The sequence below is a fragment of the Manis pentadactyla genome, chromosome 5 (genome assembly GCF_030020395.1).
Source record: "Manis pentadactyla isolate mManPen7 chromosome 5, mManPen7.hap1, whole genome shotgun sequence".
In the NCBI taxonomy this organism is placed as follows: Eukaryota; Metazoa; Chordata; class Mammalia; order Pholidota; family Manidae; genus Manis; species Manis pentadactyla.
Window position 1 is genome coordinate 57,340,992 of NC_080023.1, and position 18,487 is coordinate 57,359,478.

Sequence of the window (18,487 nt, forward strand, 5' to 3'; positions counted from 1 at the left end):
CAAATATTTTCAAAATCTATGTCTATTGCTAATGATTTTTTTTCATTCATTTTTGTGATTAGTTTTCTAATAAGTATGAATCCAAGAAAGAAATATTCTTTACCAAATCAAAAGCTGGACAAGAAGGAAACTTTCTACTTAGTTGTCTCATATCTGACCTATTTCCACTTTCGTTTGTTTAGGATTCTGTTGGATTTTCAAAACAAATTGTGTGGTATCATTATCATAGCCATACTTTGCTCTACCTAAAAAGTCCTGATTTGTGTCTGTTGTTTTATTATAATTATGAAAAACAGACCTTTTCATTATCATGAATGTTAACTGTTAGATGATCAATTTTGTGTCCACTTTACATATGACTCTATTACATCAGAATTTCATATTCAGGTAATAATCTTATTTTTTCTTTACTCATGGGACAAAGAACCATCTGATTATAAATGACCTAAATATGAGTTATAAATTTGAGCTTTGTTTTAATGGTTGGAACTGACCAACTTTAACTGATAAAAGCAAATGGAAAACATCAAGATAAAAAACTTAAGTAAACTTAAGACAAAAATTTGAAGGACTTGGCATTGTACCAAAATACAGTAAACACAGAAAATCATGTTTTCTCAAATTATAGTGACTAATTATATTTTACAATGATAAGAATGATTTATTTTTTAAAATACAAACTAAATTAACTATCTTCAATAGCTAACTCAGACAAAGTGGAGATTGATTCTAATCCATAGGGGATTATAGATAGAAAAATTTGGATTTTGAGTTCATGAGAATTCCTATGGTTTCTGTACAAGTTCATGAAGTGTCTTATGACACAAATTAGATACTTTAAAAAGCCTGTTCCTCTTTGATAACAAGCCTTGTTATTATCAAATCTATATAAGAAGCTTTGTCTGGTTTGATCCTAAGATTCAGCTGTTCATAAGTACTCCAGGAGTGCTGGTTACATCTCTATTTTTAAACTATGAAAAATATGAAAATAAAACATAATAAAATGTTTTTCTGCTCCTGTGTTAAAGACCCACCATAATTGAATAAAATAAATAATAAACAGATAAGGGTATCATTGTTTTTCACAAATTACAGTGGATTTTTATATAGTGCAATTCTGGGTTCAGAGTAAAATGAGTCAATCATCTTGGATACACTCCTGAAAAAGCCAAAAGTAAGGTATTATAATGAAGTTGAGGGTGCTTGTTTTCAGCCCCTTGAATGAATCAGAGTAAATAGGAAACACTAGTAAGTTGTTGAATTTGAAGTGATGCAGTCAGCAAGGAAGACACAGTCTGAAAAGAACTTGAGTGTGTAAGACCACAATCTCTTCTGATCCTTAACATGGAGAGCCTGAAACACTGAATTTTTTTTAACTCAGGATAATGTTACTGTCATATAACTGTGAATAGGCTGCAAATATCATTATTTTGAATATATGGCATGACTGATTTCTTATTAAAATAGCAGTCACAACAACAGTAATTTTTTAAAATCCTCATTATGTATGGGTATTTTCTTCAACAGACAATATTTTTTCTAAAATGTACAATACCAATTAATCCTAGAAATAGAACTGGAAGTAAAGACAGAGATTTTCAGTTTTTCCTTTTATTTACTTAAAGATGAAAAATCAGAGGCGTGGTTGTTTTTTGAAACATTTTAATATTGAATAGCTATTATTTTTAATTATGCAGTCTAATAATTAAATTAATTAAGGCTATTACAATTAGTACATCTGAAACAGAGCAGACAAAATATTACCTGGAGTAGTTAACATACCACCAAAATTTGTAGGACAATTATATTTTCTTTTTGAAAAAGAAAGATCAGAGCACATACAGTATGTTACTACATAAAGTAAATAATTAAAATAAATAATAGAGGACAAATTGAGTTTTAAAAGGTGAAATAAATGATGACTTCTTCTCATGGTCTAGAATTTTGATAAAAATTGAAAATTTCTGAAGACCCTATTTTGTCCCAAGTATTTCCTTTATAGACACCAAAATTTTCCAAAGAAATAAAAATAATTTTATTGATATATTAGTCTTTCCAATTACCCATTTAACATAAAATCATATCCCCATAATAACCATAAATCTAGAAATGCTTGTATTTTAATTTTGAATAATGCCATTCCATTTCCTGTATCATCTTATCATAGCATGAATCACTCTATTGTTAAAAACTCTCTTCAGAATTTCTTGGGAAAGGAATGGACAGAAAATTAGTTTCCTATTTGAGAGACTTCTTAGAATTTAAATAAATCTATTGGTTGAACTGAAGCCACAAAATTAGCATTTTACTAATCATTAGATTTAAATAGCTGTGTAGAAAGAGATCAGCCATCATCCTGATCAGCAATCCAGCTTGCTTCCTCTTCCCATTCTTGGGTTCAAGGTATTGTGTTTACACATGGCATTGATTTCACATTGTGTAATCTTTCACTTTTCATTAAGATGCATTTGTACCTTTTCTGTGTGTTTGCAAATATTGATAGTTTCTTGTGATATATACTGATAGCTTAAAAATGCACTTGCAAATTTTGATACCACCCATCTCAGAGCTTTAGGAGAAAAATCAGTATAGTTTTATAAAGACTAAATCATTTTGGATAATTGGTAATTAAAATCATATATATATTGAAAAATTAGGTACATAATTTTGGTAGAGATTTGTTGTGAGGTAACTGGAAATATTTGGCTAATTCTATGGAAAGTTGTTATGCAAAATAATTTCTGATTTTTTAAATTACCGTAGTAAAGACTATACCCGGTAGAATATTTCAAGACTATTTTTATTCCATGTCATTTGGCTAGTAAAATAATTCTATGTAGGGTATATAAATTATAGACATAACAAAGATAGAGATATATGACAACTGTTGTAAAGATGGTTATATTTGGGTATTTAGAAAGATACAAATGGATAAAGCTTGTAAATTCATTTTATATTCATAAATACACCTTCTTTAAAAATGTACTTTGATTCTGGAGTTTGTAAACTGAAGCAGCATATATAAAACATGTCAAAATAAATTGTACCTTAGTTTCTTGACTAAGGTATAAACAAATTGCATGCGTAACCTGATTTTTTTCCTAATTTCTCTGGAAACCATTTTCCAGTAACACATAAATGTCAGTATTTCTAGATTCTTGCAGTTTTGTGGAACTTTAGAAATCAAACATGACGAGAAACCTGAATCTTATTCTATCCAATTCAATCATCTTCAAGGATATAACAATATAGCAAAACATGAAGTGATAGCTACGTCCTTTTAAAAAATAACTGATGGAGGTTAATAGTTCTACATAATGCACCGGCAGCAATTTTCACTCTTAAAGAACAAGACATTCTAACATAGATAAAGGAGAAAGACATTTTTTAAAAATTTCAAGTAATTTAAATGCCAGTTCTCAGTAGATTTATTTATTAACCACTTAAACAAATCTGATGATCTAGAAGAAAATGTTTTTCTCTAAATTGTATTTAAATACTGATGGATGTTTCTTCAGTCCTCTGATAAAACCATATTACCACTACAAAGATCAAATGCTTTATTTTAGAGTGTTAGTGAATACAAATATTGGTTAAGAACTTGGCATTTCTTAATATAAGCACTAATCAAGATAACTAGAATGATAAACATTTATATTGAATAGCAATATTTAAAACCATAAGTTAATAAAAATGCTACTTCTCAAAACTATTTTTTTCATAAAATGCTCCTTTGTTGGAAAATCAAGAATTTCTTTTTTTTAGTTATTCCTGAAACAAATTTTATTGTAAGACATAATTCTTTTTTATTTTGTTTTCTTACATAGGCCTGGGAAATCATGAAGCTTCTTATCCTTACCTGCCTTGTAGTGGCTGCTCTTGCCAGGCCTGTGAGTACAGTAGAGAATTTAAGATTCTTGTTAGACATGACCTGACATAACATTAAACACAAAATACTGAGAATAATAATCTTCAAGTATGAGATGATCTCTAATTAGCTACTGACATGTTGATACTAAAGTTATGGTAATGCTTCACATTTGATCATCATTATGTAGCCCATTCAGACCCTTAATTCAAAATAAAATGTCTGACTTGATATACAATCATCTCACGCACACACGCACACACACACACACACAAATTAAGAATAAAAAGTAAATAAAAGGAGAAATAAAGCATTGCACAATATAATAAATATCAAAAGAATTTAATTAGGTTCTTCCCTGGGTCCATTACAAAATTAGCATATTTGCAGACATATAATAAATAGGTGTCCAGTATTTCTTAGCAAGTATAGCATAAAGCCACAAGTTTCAGTGTATTTTACTTTTGAAGCCTAAGTCAGGCCCCCATTTGAGATGGCTTGTGTCCATCACTTTTTTCCAAGTTATAGAAAACCAGGCTGATTCTGCTGATTCAGAGATCAAGTTACTGTGGTCACTGTAGAGAATGAAGTTAGATAATGTAAATGAAAAGAATCTTTCTTCTTAAAAACAAGTTAATCAATTAGTTATGCAAAGCAAAAAGTTATTTTGTCCCCATGTAACGTGTATCTAATGAAAATGAGAAGAATATACAGGGATCACCTGAGGACAAATCAATACAGGTAAAATAATGATCTGGGATATTTGGCCATTGAAACTACCAAATACAGAAGCAAAAGTTTCTGGTTTGCTGGGATATTCTATTGATGAGACTTTTATTCTCAAAATCCCCATTTGTTGAATGCAGAATCACCAATCACAATCACCACCACTTTTTAACCAGTACAATTTTGTTACGCTACGCCCTAAGCACCCATAGAAAGTGATATCTGACTGCACGTTGCAAAAAAGGATGCAAGTCTCTTAGAAATGTGTCATTGGATTAGTTCTTACCTTGCCCTTTTACAAATGAATGGATAAAAGTGTCCAGAAAACAGATGCTACACTCCTATTCCAAGAACACATCAGTTTTTTACATGCTATCATTTAACAAACTCAAGTCTTATCCCCACAGTCAAAATGCAGGTTGAGATAAAACTTTATATAATTTAATTGATGATAAAAATAAAATCCAGACAAACAACATATGGTTAGGAAAATACACCTTTTGCTCCAAAAATTTCTAATGGTTTAAAATCACCTTTAGAACTATCATGTAATGTAAATAGTTCAGAAATCTAAATAACTTCTTTATCATTTTAGATTAATTCAAACTCAAAATTTCAGTTTTAGCCTTTTTACCTAGTTTTCTCAATTCTTTGCCATTTTCTAGAGGGAAATAATTAACTTATTTTTCTTTGATATTTTTCAAAATAATTATGGTTCTTTTGTTTTGTTTTGTTTTTTGCTGTCAGGAAAATTTGGTCTCAGACAGATTTAGCTATTAAAATACAAATCTTTTTTAAAAAGCAACGTTATAATTCATAATATTATATGTATATTGTTGTTGTATATTTACTGCTTTTTGTTTTTTAGTTTTACAATCCTTGCATTGTTTTTCACAGAAATTTTCTGGTAGTAGACACCCAGAACTCATTCAAGTGAGTATTCTATTTTATGTTCCAAGAACATCCTCTAATTGTGCAACTTAGATGATGATATATTGATAGCATATAGACCCTAGACCTGTTCCTTCTTTTTCTATGAAATAGCCAGTTTCACATTCACTGAGGTATAATAACTTCAGTTCAAGTACTAACAAATGCTGTTTTGTTCTCATAAACCTTCTTGGAGAGGAGGGCATAGGGACTTCGATAAACATCTGTGGTTAATAAAAATCTTAATATTCAAGAGATATAGTTACCTAGACAGAATATTTTAATATGGTTTATTTTAATATATTGATTCTCTACTTCTATTACCTGCACTCAAACATATGATTTACAATTTGGTTTCACTTAACACATTGTCTCTTGAATTAGAAACCTCGATCACACCTTTCTATAAATTATTAATCCTCCACTCTGTCCAGAAATTAACTAATACCTTTTTATTTTTATTTATTCTTTGTAGAATGAACCAGACAGCAGAGAGGTAAGGTTTTTCCTTCTCTCTTTCAGTTAGTTATGATGAATGTTGAATGTCTGCTTCATTCCAGTTTTTATTTACCTTCAAATATACTCATGTGCTCAGGTATAGGGATAACTCTCAGAATTCTCTGTTTTGATTAAATCCTTATTCAATTCCTCCTTTGACATTTTGATAGGCATGGACTTACTAAATCTCCAGGCCTGGTGAACAAAGACCCAAATAGGGTATCTCCTTTAGATTTTAAAATTAGACCGTAAGACTAAACTTAAGTATCTTTTCTTCTACCTAAGAAATATGTTGGCTTACCAAATTAAATGGAGACCTTGGGTTCAAATGGAAAAACATGATCCTCTTTTTTGGTGTGTTTTCATTTTTATAATTCACAACTTAATTTCTATAGGAAACCCTCAAAGAAAGACAGTTTTCCAGGTTTGTTCTGGTGAGTGTTATCCACTTATTCTTAAAATGCAAACATATTTTTCCAAGAAAATTAATTTAAATTTAGCTTATAAATGTTTTTTCACTCAACTTGATTAAACTTTCCCTTCATTCAGTCACCCAGGCACCCACAAAGAATATTGAAAACACATATGCAAATATTAAAGAGCTGCTTTAAATTCGAATTTTGTACTTTTGCCTTTTTGCACAACACTTGTGCTTTCCTTTGCATAATCTATGTAGAACAAACAACTTCCATGCTCATTAAGATGGAATGTTCTCTATCTCTAAATAATAACCCATATATGTTGTGTAATTTTGTGACTTTATTGTCAAATAGAACACAAATAGGAATTTCACTTCAAGGACACTATTTCAAAGATTTGGGGCAACCCAATTTTGCCTGAATGATTTTTAATATCTTTCTTTCTTTCTTCCTTTTTTTTTTGTAGCCTACAGGAAGAGAATTAAAAGAGGTAAGAAAGTCTCAAGATTACTATAGGGTGAACAAAGGGAGGCAAGTGTAGTGCTTGCTCAGTCAGTGTTGTGCTGTCCAATTCTTTATTGTCTTTTTACGGAAAAAGCCACTAGATGTATTGAACCAAACAGATGAGATCCAGAGAACTCAGAACGATGACTAAAACAAAATGAAAGATAATAATAATAATAAAATTTAGTGGAAAAAAATTTTTTAATATTCTAAGTGGACATTTACATATAGTTTAAGCAAAGAAAGCTTAGTGAAGAGACAACGTTAGAAATGATAGAGCAAGCAATATTAGTGCATTCAAGAAAAATATATTTGTTTTTTAACTTGGAGCAGCACAGTGTAAGGCAAACTATCTCATAAATTTTCATTCCTTTATGTCTCTCTTCACTAATGTTGTTTTTCTGCTCTATTCCTAAGGAATACCACAATGAAATGAACAGGGTAAGGAACACCAACGATATTTAAATTATTTTAAAATTTGTCTTTTCAAAAGTATATTTTACAAGCTATACTGTATTCTTTTTAGCAGAGAGAACTTCTGAGAGAAAAACAAGAAAAACAGAGTGATGAAATCAAGGTACCAAAAATTTTCTTAAAATACTATGGCAAAAAAAATGTATTCTTGCACTAAAAGAAGTGTTTTAATTTAGAAAACATATTTTTTCTGTGGCATTTATAATTTCCTTGAACTTTTCAGACATTCAAATGGCCAGTGAATTCTGTTGAGAGTTCTAAAGAATACTGATTTCATTGACTTAACTTTGTAGCTATGAGGAGATAAGGCATTAAAATGAATGAATGAATGAATGAAATTATGGATTGGCCAATTGTTTGCATTTATCACCAAAGTTGATGGAATGCTTCACTTAGGGTATTACATAAAGTAATATATCTGTTTTCCAAGAATGTTTTACATAGTCACAGTTGATCCACTTTCTTTGTAAACATGATTTTAAAAATCTGGGATTAGTAGATTTTTAATAGATATGGTGTTTAGACCACAAAGTGCTCAAAATTTCTGAGATAAAAATGTACATCTCCTTAACTATTTTTCATACCTGAATGATTGTCTTTTCTTGGCAAGATACTAAGAATGAATCAACTGAAATAAGATGCTGTTTTAAAATCATCAAATCCAATGTAAGGAAAAGAAAAAAGCAAAAGATTTCCTTTAAATACCCTACCCACATTGAGAAAATAATTCTGTTAAGTCAAAACTAAGGCAAATATCTCTAATTCAAAGAAAATAATATATTACATGTTGGCCAGAAATAGCTGGATAACTAAACCAACACTAATATTTTGAGCTTCAGTTTATGATAATATCACTATTCTGTATATTGCCATGGTCATGAACACTGAACACAATGTACTAGATGAAGAAAATCCATTTTGCTTAAGTATTCATGTGTCATTTAACCAATTCTTTGTGTAGTTTTACTTACCACTCATCTTTAATCCAAAGCTCCTGTTTAACATCCAAAAACCAAGTTAAAGAAAAAAAGATGTTAGGCTGTTTAAAATAAAGTGTAGGATTATTACACTGTTTTTTGTCACAACATATAAAAATCCAAAATAGTTTTTATTAAACTCTGGAATGCAAATTAGAGAGGTAAATCCTTTGGTTAGCTCAGGCGAAAGTAGGCAGGCCTTTTGTTTTCCTTACCCCTTAGCTATTGCATCAATTTTCTATTTTCTTTGGCATCTACTATATTTGCTAATTATTATTTTACATTTGAATATTTGTCATGAAAAATAAAATTAATTCTCTTTTCTTTTTCTTAAGGAACATGTTATGGGAGACTCTGTGGTAAGATGGCTTTATTTTATTAATAAATTCTATACTCATACATCACACATAGTAGATGCTATATGCTTTAAGAAAGCTATCTTCTCAACTGGAACAAGATTTAACTTCTCAAACAGGGCCATTATACCCAAGAATGTAGTGCTGTGCCAGATAAAGTTAAAATTGGAAAAGGAACTTATCATTTAAATAATTATCAGTGATCAGTAAACATGGCTTATGTATTAAAATGAAAAGTAAAAAGCAAATGTACATGAATGTTTAAAATGAAACATAAGACTACCAGAAAACCCTGCCTCTGACATCGAAAGGTTTGAGCTCACTCTTCTGTGCTGAGGGTAGTCCTTGCACAGAAAGAATCTATGCAGCAATTGCCTAGGATCAGCCTAATTAAAAAATATGGAAGAAAAAATCTGCTAGCTCACAATATATGGTTAATAAACTCATATGATAGATGAAAAGTCTGATGAATATTAATGTCAATCTTTTAAAATATGTTCATGGGAACAAACGTTATGTTCATATGTAAACATACATACATGACTTAAAAGACTAACTAAACATTTCAAAGGGTAGATGTCTTAAAAAATAGTGTAATTTTGGTTCTATCCTGAAATTGTTGCATTTCGTTGTTTCCAGTTTATTCACATCAAACTAGCCACAAGGATAAAATGAGAATAAACACTCAACCCAGGGTTCTGTGTGACCCAACTCACTAGCACTCTTTCTTCGAGTCTCATTTTTATCACAAAAATCCATGTACATTTGCATTCTACTCAATCATATACTTGTGTTTAATAAAAAAAAAGTTCTTAAGTTATCGGGTAAGTCATTATACCCCCACTTTAAATACATTTTTATCAATACTTTACATAAAATTGATACTCCAAGAAAATACATTATATTAGCCTTGAATCTTTTCATACCATTTCTTTCCTTTCTGAAACTAGGAGTTAGCAACCTAGTATGAAAGTGTGGAACTAATTTCCTTCCAATTCTAAAAGTTCCAAGTACAGTAACACTGGTTTTTTTCTCTTAGCAAAGGGAATCTGGCAGCAGTTCATCAAGTGAGGTAAATAATTTTGATGTTGATCTAGTGTACCAATCCCAGTTGGTGCTTGAACAATACAGATGTGAATATGTGGGTCCACTTCTATGTGGATTTTTTTCAGTAAATACAGTACAGTACTATTAATATATTTTCTGTTCCTTATGATTTCCTTAAAGGTATTTTCTTTTCCCTAGCTTACTTTATTGTAGGAATGCAGTGTATAATACAGTAATACATATAACATAAAATATGTGTTAATCAACTCTGTGTTATCAGCAAGGCTTCTAGTCAACAGTAGGCTATTAATAGGAGAGTTAAAATTATAGAGGAGTTTTCAGCTTAGGTCAGAGGGTCAGGGCTCCAACCCCCTTGTTCATTGGTCAACTGTAGTTAGAAAATGTTTATGAAAGCTTATTGTACCATGAAGGTCTCATTGTACAAGGTACTCATATGTAGTTCTATCCTAATTTTACATGTAAATAAATATCAACCCAACTGACGTAAGAAAGCAACTATCTGTCAGAGACAAAATTACAGAATTATTTCTGGGCAAACAATCTTCTGGACATCTGAGGTGCCTAAGCATTTTTTTTTTCCTAATTATTTTTGCCCTTCCCAGATTTGGTAGAACTCTATCTTGTTATTAAAAATTATAATAATGGTTATGCTTCTAAATCAATGATGTAAAAATGTTACATTCTGTGTAGAAATCAACAAATTCTAGGTTAATGAGACACTGGAATCCTTTACAGCTTGCTAACCTAAAGAAAAACAATATAGCAGGTATAGGTGATGAGCTTTTTCCTTTAACTTTGGGAGAAGACCTTCATCCAAGTTACAAAATAAAATTAACTCAATTATGTGGTTTCTGTGAACTCAGAAATGGTGAATATTTCATATCTGCCTTCAACATCCTGAAAAACTTCCCTGGTGAAAATAGTGAGAGAAAAGGGAGCTTCGAGTCTAACATGTGCCTCAAATTACTTATGTTGTCTCAGTTATCCAGGAATTTGTGGCTAAAATCAGGTTACCACAGGTTTAGCAATACTGTGTAGTTAGTTAATATTCTTACTTTAAATGTCAACTAATAAGATATAAAACTAAAACTGTACATACCTTTTTTTCAGGAAGTTTTTCCCAGTAGCACAGAGGTGAGATATATTTGCTAAGTTTAAAATATATTAATATCATTCAAGATATGTTACAATTTACTAAAACAACACATACATATATAAATATATGTAATATTACATATGTTTTTTTTAATTTTAGCAGAAGCATATTATGAAGGAAGATGTGGTCAATCAACGCTATCTGGTAAAATTTCATTAAAGTTTATTAATAGCAAATGTATCAAAGCATGAGTAAGGGTGTAGTATTGATAAATTAGTTCTTCTCAATATCTACTAAACTTTAATCCATAGTAAGCAGTCTGATGGACTCTAGAAGTTTATTGATTCCTATCTGAAAATAAAACTAACAACTTTTTTATCCCAGCATTTAATTCACTTCAGTCAAATATTTGTATTTTAGTGTCTGCTTTTATATTTGAAAGGCATACTGTTTAAATGGCACTCTACAGATTTGGCCAGACTTGAGTTTGATTATAAACTTGACATTTTACCCACATATGATGTTAGACAGTTTACTTATCTTTTGTGAGTCTATAACTTAATTCTAAAATGACAATGATAATAATAAAGTTTAAATGATGTAAAGCAATTAATACAATCTATTGCACAAAGTAAACAACTAATGAATGTGGCTAATATTAGAAATATCATTTTTTGTTCAGTTCATCTAATACTCTAATTTAATTTTGCCAAAGTTAAATCTTCAGTCAGAAAGCAAAAACAACTTTCAATTTTCTTAGTAATTCTGACATAAAATACAACGAAATAAAATTGCCTGAGTAGTCATTTATATCTGACTGCATTGTAATTCATTTTAAGTAAAAATTAGTTAAGAAAGTAGTTTTCTAATGTTTTAAAAAGGCATAATTGAATTAGTCCAATTTCTATTTGTGATAGAAATAACATTAGAGTAGGGTGAATAGTTCACATTCTTTACTCTTGGGAAAAGGCATTGTGGGATTTTAACTTCATTACTTGAAAATGATAGGGTGGGACTGAATGGTATCCAAGCAATTGAGAATATTTTTCATTTTGAATAGGAACAGCTTCGCAGACTGAACAAATATAACCAACACCAGCTGGTAATATTTATTGTAATACAAAATCATATTCTGCTGCATTAAAATATATTACATTTTGAATTGGGTTCACTCAAATATGTTTTCACTTTTCTAAAGAAATTATTTATTCTAGACTTGACCTTTAATAACTGACAAACTTTTAATACAATTGCCTATTTATTTACTGTCAAGGCTATTTTTTTCCATTTCTGCCTAGACTAATACTATATGTCATATCTATAATTATTAATCAGAAAGAAATGTACTTTGACTGAATTCTACATCAAATCTTTTTAGAGCATCCCTAATGATACATTATATTCAGGAATTTATCATTTGTTTATTTTCCCAAATTCAATTCTGGTTTGGGATTCCATAAATATGCCTGCTTATGAAAACACAGATATGCCAAGTAAACATTCTGTTTAAGGAAACAATGTAGACCCTAGAGAAGGAATCAGGAGTACTCAACATTCAAATTGCTTTAGTCAAAACTCTCTAAGAAAGAATGAGCTGATCTTATTTTCTCTGGACCTATTTCCTAATGTGTGAAAAGGAACTGTAGCTATTCTTACTTCCTGTTGTTATTTTGAATATTGAATGAGCAATCCCCCAATCAGCTATCCCTGAGTCTAGCTTACAGGAAGTCCAGTAAAATGTTCATCCCACCTCTTTCTGTCCCTGCCCCAGTTTCTATAAAAGTTGTCAATGACACTTCTGATAGTATTATGAAGGCCTTTCATTGGGGTGTGTTTGAATTATGTGTCATAAACTCCCTATGTGCTAAGGGTGTGCATAGATCAAAAACATCAATCAGCACAACCCTTGTACCATGATTTAGTTTTGATCCTTTTGAGTGTTGTAGTCTTTTACTGGGAGGACAAAAAATCAAAAACCAAAAATCAGAACAAAACAAAAAAATGCTTTTAGTTATAGCAAAGAAATTTGACTTAATTAAGACTTCAGTGAAAAGGCCTTATCCTAGTTTAGTAAACTTATATTTTTCACATTTTCTTTTTTCATCAGTGTGGGAAAAGGAAAGTCAATAATGAATTTAATTTGGACTCCCATCTGTTATTCTTATTTCAGTTTCCCAGTTGCTTGTGTTTAACATCCAGATAAATTTAAATATATCAGTACTCCAGGGGATTCATCATTACTGATCTAAGAAATTATGTGAAAAATATATTTTGTTACCTTAGCTATGATATAGCTAGGCTGTAACCTTCACAAGTGCTGGTCTTGCCCATAGTGTTCATCGTATTTCATAGTTGTGTCCCAGAACTTAGCATAGCCCCTGCATGAGTGAAACTACCTAGTAAATGTTTACTACTCATAATGAATAAATGAATAAAATCAATATACTAAAAGAAAATATTTTTTCTTCCTTAGGAAGCTATCTATGACCAGGTAAGATTATTTATTAAATATAGGATATTTTAACATTTCCTTCTTGTGCTATGTTTTTATAACATGTGCTCCTCTTTTTTTAACAGAAATATATTCCAAGAGAGAATTTGTTCTTCCATCCACAACTGGTAATATCTTATTTAAAATTTACCAAAGATAAAATGTAAATGATTTAAATGACTAATAAATAACCATGAAGAGAAAATATGTAGTCCCCAGAATATGAACCCTAACAAATTTATTACTTTCCCAAACTATCGTTAAGCCTGGCCTTAGTTGAATTTTTTTTCTTAAGTTAGAAAATATAAAAAGCATTTTGATAATTTTTTGTAATTCTGGCAGTTTATCCTAGATTTCATGGATGATAATATACTCTTGGTATTTCTTGGTGCATGGTAAAATGAATGTGTTGTACCAGATGATATCTAAGTAATTTAAAATACACTGTATTTTCTTTATTACAGCAACAATTTCGCAGAATGAGTGAATACAACTCCATCCAATTGGTAATATTTTGCTTGATAAATCACACAATAATTATATTCTGTGAAGTTTAAATGTTTGTTTTTAAATAGTCTCACACTTTTGAAGAGATCTTCTCAGGCAGTTATTTCTCATTCTCAACTTTCTGAAATGATATATATTAACTGACATGAGAGATGAGAACTACTTGTCACTATTCTTTGGAATAGGAGCTGTTCTCTCTATTTATAGCTGAAGAAGGCATCATATTTATAACCATAAGCACAATGAAATGTTTATCTCCAAGGTTACATTAATTTCTCTTTAACAGAGTTCTTAATTTTACATCTTTTATGCCCATAATTTGATTCTCAAATGTGATTTATATTTAGTAACCTCAAGCTCAATTACAGTTTTGCTCTCTTGAGCAAAACACATTGGAGATCTATGAGTTGACACACTTTTCTTTCGAAGAAACCATCTAGAGAGTTACTGAATGTCTTCGTCAAAACACTCTGTCTGCTCACCTATGAACTGAGATTTTCATTAATACATAACACATGCCTGATTCTTCCCTGCCCTGAATTCCATCCATTCCACAGTGTTGCTGCAGCTTCTGATTTCATTTTTAAGGCAATAACCAATTACAATCAACATGTACTGCCATAACAATTCTGATTCCTGTGTATAGCTAGGCCAATTCCATACCAATCGTGGAGCCCTCCAACCACTGCTTTCCAATTAGTAAGTCTTGTAAAGATTGTTGATGTCTTAGAAGAAATTGTCTCCTGGTAATACAATTAACAAAATTACTATCAGTTCCCCGCTCTCTAGCTTAAAAAGCATTTTAAACAGGTTGCTTCTTCCATCTTTGAGTTTTATTCAGCCTTAAAAGGTAACTGATTCTCTTTTCCTTTCTATGATCTCACAGAGTAATCACCTCTTGTGTTGCTTGCAGCCACGTGTCAGAAAAGAATGAAATGATTCATTTTCAGAGATTCGAAACAGTGGTTGCTCATAACATTGATGCTTTTCAATGGTCTTTCCTTCCAGCCTTTCCAACAATTCTACCAACTTGATACCTACCCCTATGCTGTTTGGTACTACCCTCCACAATTCATGCAGCCTATTGCTTACCAGCCATTCTACGACATCACAAAACCCACCGTCTCTGAGAACATTGAAAAAACTGACATTGCATCAGAGTGGTGGTAAGTTCATTTAAATTACTCCATATTGATGACCTACCAAAGGAAATAAAATAAATTTACTTCCGGAACATGCCATTAAAACAGATTTATAATGAACATGGTAAATCAATGTTTAATGTTCATACTAGAGTTTTCTGAAATGGAAAATTGTTAATACTTTTTAGCATCTATGGCTAATGTTAAAATCCAATAGTCAGGAACATATGGAGCAGTGCTAACTATTCTATAAGTGAAATTCATTCTGATAAGGGTGGGGAAAAATCTCTCCAGATTGAAAATATGAAGAGCTCTTATAGATAATTCAGCTTTATCCTCTTTGCATTTTTACTGAGCTTTAAATGCTTTCCTTTTGGTTATACCCATGATGTACATAAGGATGAAAGGTGGGGAGTAGATCATAGATTTTGGCATCCTGTCATCCTAAATTCAAATCCTGACCTTTTTGCTTACTTGAAATAATACAGCAATGCTTATATTTTAAAGCTCTAAAGGTGATTAAATATAATATAATAATCTTTGCTAAGTATAGAGCAGGGAAGTTAGACACAAAAAGTAGTAGTCATTTTTCCCTGTTTAAAAAAAAATTTATTGCTGTCTTTATCACTTTATTACTTATCACTCAAAAATTTTAACAATTTTTTTCTTTAGAAAAATTAAGTGAATTCTCAGAAACTCCACAATTATGGCTCATGGTAAGTTTGGAAATTACCTAACCATTGATCCTTTTTCCATGTAAGGACTAAGTGCAAAGATATGATTGGAGACTATAAAGTTTGTGTTTGTCTTTATTTTTCCTGAGGTCTAGCTACTTGTGGACACATTAGCACTTAGATAATAATTAAATTGGCATAGACATTTGTAATTTTGTTTCATAATCATACTATACTTAAATATAAACTTAAAAATTACCTAATTTTAACTATCATAATATATAATACTGAGACTCCTATACAAGTATAGGAATGTGACTATTACTAACTTTCCATGAAGATGTGACTTTGAGACACTGGAGAACCCAGCAGTGGTATCTTGTTCTTTACTCTCTGCAATAGAAAGCCTTGGCAAGTCACTAAGTGAAACTAGGTGATGTTTAGCAGGAAACACACCGCAATGTCCATAGATTTGTTTTAATTACCTTCATCTACTATATTGGAGCTTCTAATTGTGTGTGCGTGAGTGTGTGTGTTTTCCATTTCCAATGGTGGACACTTCCAACAGATCAAACTAAGGAATATGATAAAAATCTGAACTATATGGAAACCTTTTCTTCTAATTGCTTTGCCATATCTTCTAGTTACTGTAAATTAACATACTATCTAGTCATAAATTGTTTTTATAACTTAATAATCAGGAGCAATGGGTATGTATGCCAGGAATAGGATAGCACAAATAACACTGTGAGCTTCCTCTTAAGAGAAAGACAAAATGATGATTAAAATGCATCATATCATGATCGTCTCTTTCCCTCAATAATATGTAATATAACCATTTATTTATTTTTCTGTTTACAGATGTGATTGAAAATTCCATGCTGTAAATTTCTTCTATCATGTAAAACCATCCTATCCAAAGGCTTCAGCTGTTATTTTAGTATAGGACAATCCCAAATTGAGGACAATCTTTCTTCTTCTGTTCTCTGCTTTACATTAGATAACACATCATTATTTTCCTTAGGCTAAATTTTCCTGATGGTTTACTTGTCTAAATTCCGGTTGTATCATGCCGGTATGAAGTCCATTGAATCAGAGTGTATTAAAGTCTTTACTAAGTCTCTTATATGGATATTTTGTATAAATATGCTTCTTCTGTAAGTGCCATCATTTCACATAATTGTGTGCAGTGACTGAGTTTTTTTTTTCTTTTCAATAAACTACATTTTAAGGCACAATACATAGTTCCTGTCCTTATTCCATTCAGCAATGTTTAATCCTTTATGAGTCTTATGAATGTAAGACTTTGTTTTCACTATATTTTGTATAACACTTTCACATTAATGAAAAAATTTTTAATGTCACTTATGGCTGATGGTGGCCAATCATAAACTGGGTCTGAGGACTTCCATCTGAAGTCAGCTGTTCATAGGGCACCTCCCCTGGGGCCACCGCAGAGGAGGACGGCAGTGTGGTGGTCATGGGCACACTGGGAATTTGAACAACTGATTATGCAGTTTACTTTTGCCATCAGGACCCATTTTGGTCCAATCCACTTAATTATACCTGTATTTATAGCAAGGTAGTTTAGAGAATAACCATTTAAAGGGTCGTCTCAGCACACACGTTCACCTAACACACGTTCACCTAATATCCACCATGGGCTGTTCAGTATCTTCCAGAGCCCAATAAGGAGATATTTCTCAAAATGACAGTATTTACTTGCTCTGGTATCCCAAAGCCCCTGGTGAGACTTACTTTTCATGGTATATTCCAGGCTCCCCAACCAACCTGACTTGTCATGACCCTTTATGAGCCACCGCATCCACCAAGTCATTACATACAAATGACAAAGCCTCTTGTACCACAGCCTAAACCAACTAGACAGTCATCAGCTTTTCTGCACCTTACTGATTATATATATATAACACCCAAACATGAATATTTTGCCTTGAAAATCAAAAGAAAGCCATTTAGCATTGGGTCTTCTGCCTTCTTTCAGTGTTAAGAAGTACAAGGTGATACAACTTGTTTTCATCTATAGAAAGTTTGCCAACATACTCAGGCTCCTGGGCCTGCAGGAAATTAGTGGAGGATGCAGGCCCCTGTGTCATCATAAAATGTATCTCTCAGCTTCTGTTATCATGTCACTTCCAAAAGCATCAAGGACTTGATACTTTTTGTGTTATGAATCCTATAGGAACAAAGTCATCGATTTAATGAATTATGAACCATAGAAAGATAAGACAGTTATGCTTCCTGCAGACTGCAATGTGGTGCAAGACTAGAGAAGACTTGTCCTTAAAACTGTCACATGAGGTGGAACCACTGTTTTATAAGATGAAAGCACACTATTTCTGATATTATTTTCTTCTTTAGTTTTAAAGGCAGAATGGAGAAAAAAATCGTTTACCATGTTACTAGCCATAAAGCAAGTCCTAGGAATTTACCTGACAGCATATTTTAAAATACCACCTGTAATAAGTATCACCACCTCATTTAATTTGCAGTTATCCATTGTTATTCTCCAAGAAGCTCTTGAGAAGGCCAAATGAGGAAACATAGTAATGATATCATTCACTGTCCTTGTATATTTTAGTTTTTAACAGTCACTACAATTGCTCCAGAGAAGCAAGATTGTTATTTTATTATGGAAGGAGACACAAGAATTATTTCTATTCAGTATTTTTTACCTCCCTTCTTCAGGAAGGTAATGTGGGGATTCGATTGACCAGTTTCTAGATATACACTCTGAAC

At 31.4% G+C, this 18,487-nt stretch overlaps 1 protein-coding gene and 1 long non-coding RNA gene across 2 annotated transcripts; both read left to right on the top strand.

Moving 5' to 3' along the window:
- The first annotated feature begins 2,275 nt into the window (after positions 1-2,275).
- LOC118931942 (uncharacterized) lies at positions 2,276-7,808 on the top strand. Its single transcript, XR_008997750.1, has 5 exons — positions 2,276-2,403; positions 3,828-3,890; positions 5,492-5,527; positions 6,000-6,020; positions 6,418-7,808. It is a non-coding gene; the product is annotated as an uncharacterized LOC118931942 (long non-coding RNA).
- Positions 7,809-8,748: 940 nt separating this feature from the next.
- Positions 8,749-16,962, top strand: CSN1S1 (casein alpha s1). Its single transcript, XM_036924910.2, has 11 exons — positions 8,749-8,755; positions 9,792-9,824; positions 10,931-10,954; positions 11,076-11,120; positions 11,977-12,018; positions 13,390-13,407; positions 13,494-13,535; positions 13,872-13,913; positions 14,923-15,080; positions 15,729-15,772; positions 16,592-16,962. Coding segments are annotated over exons 4-10 (336 nt in total). The 5' UTR covers positions 8,749-8,755; positions 9,792-9,824; positions 10,931-10,954; positions 11,076-11,087; the 3' UTR covers positions 15,730-15,772; positions 16,592-16,962.
- Positions 16,963-18,487: the final 1,525 nt, after the last annotated feature.

Excerpts from the sequence above, each read along its gene's own strand:
- CSN1S1 (XM_036924910.2), top strand. The coding sequence starts at position 11,088 with ATGAAGGAAGATGTGGTCAATCAACGCTATCTG. Across the intron at positions 11,121-11,976 it reads TGGTCAATCAACGCTATCTG|GAACAGCTTCGCAGACTGAA; the intron begins GTAAAATTTCAT and ends CATTTTGAATAG. Across the intron at positions 13,536-13,871 it reads TGTTCTTCCATCCACAACTG|CAACAATTTCGCAGAATGAG; the intron begins GTAATATCTTAT and ends TCTTTATTACAG.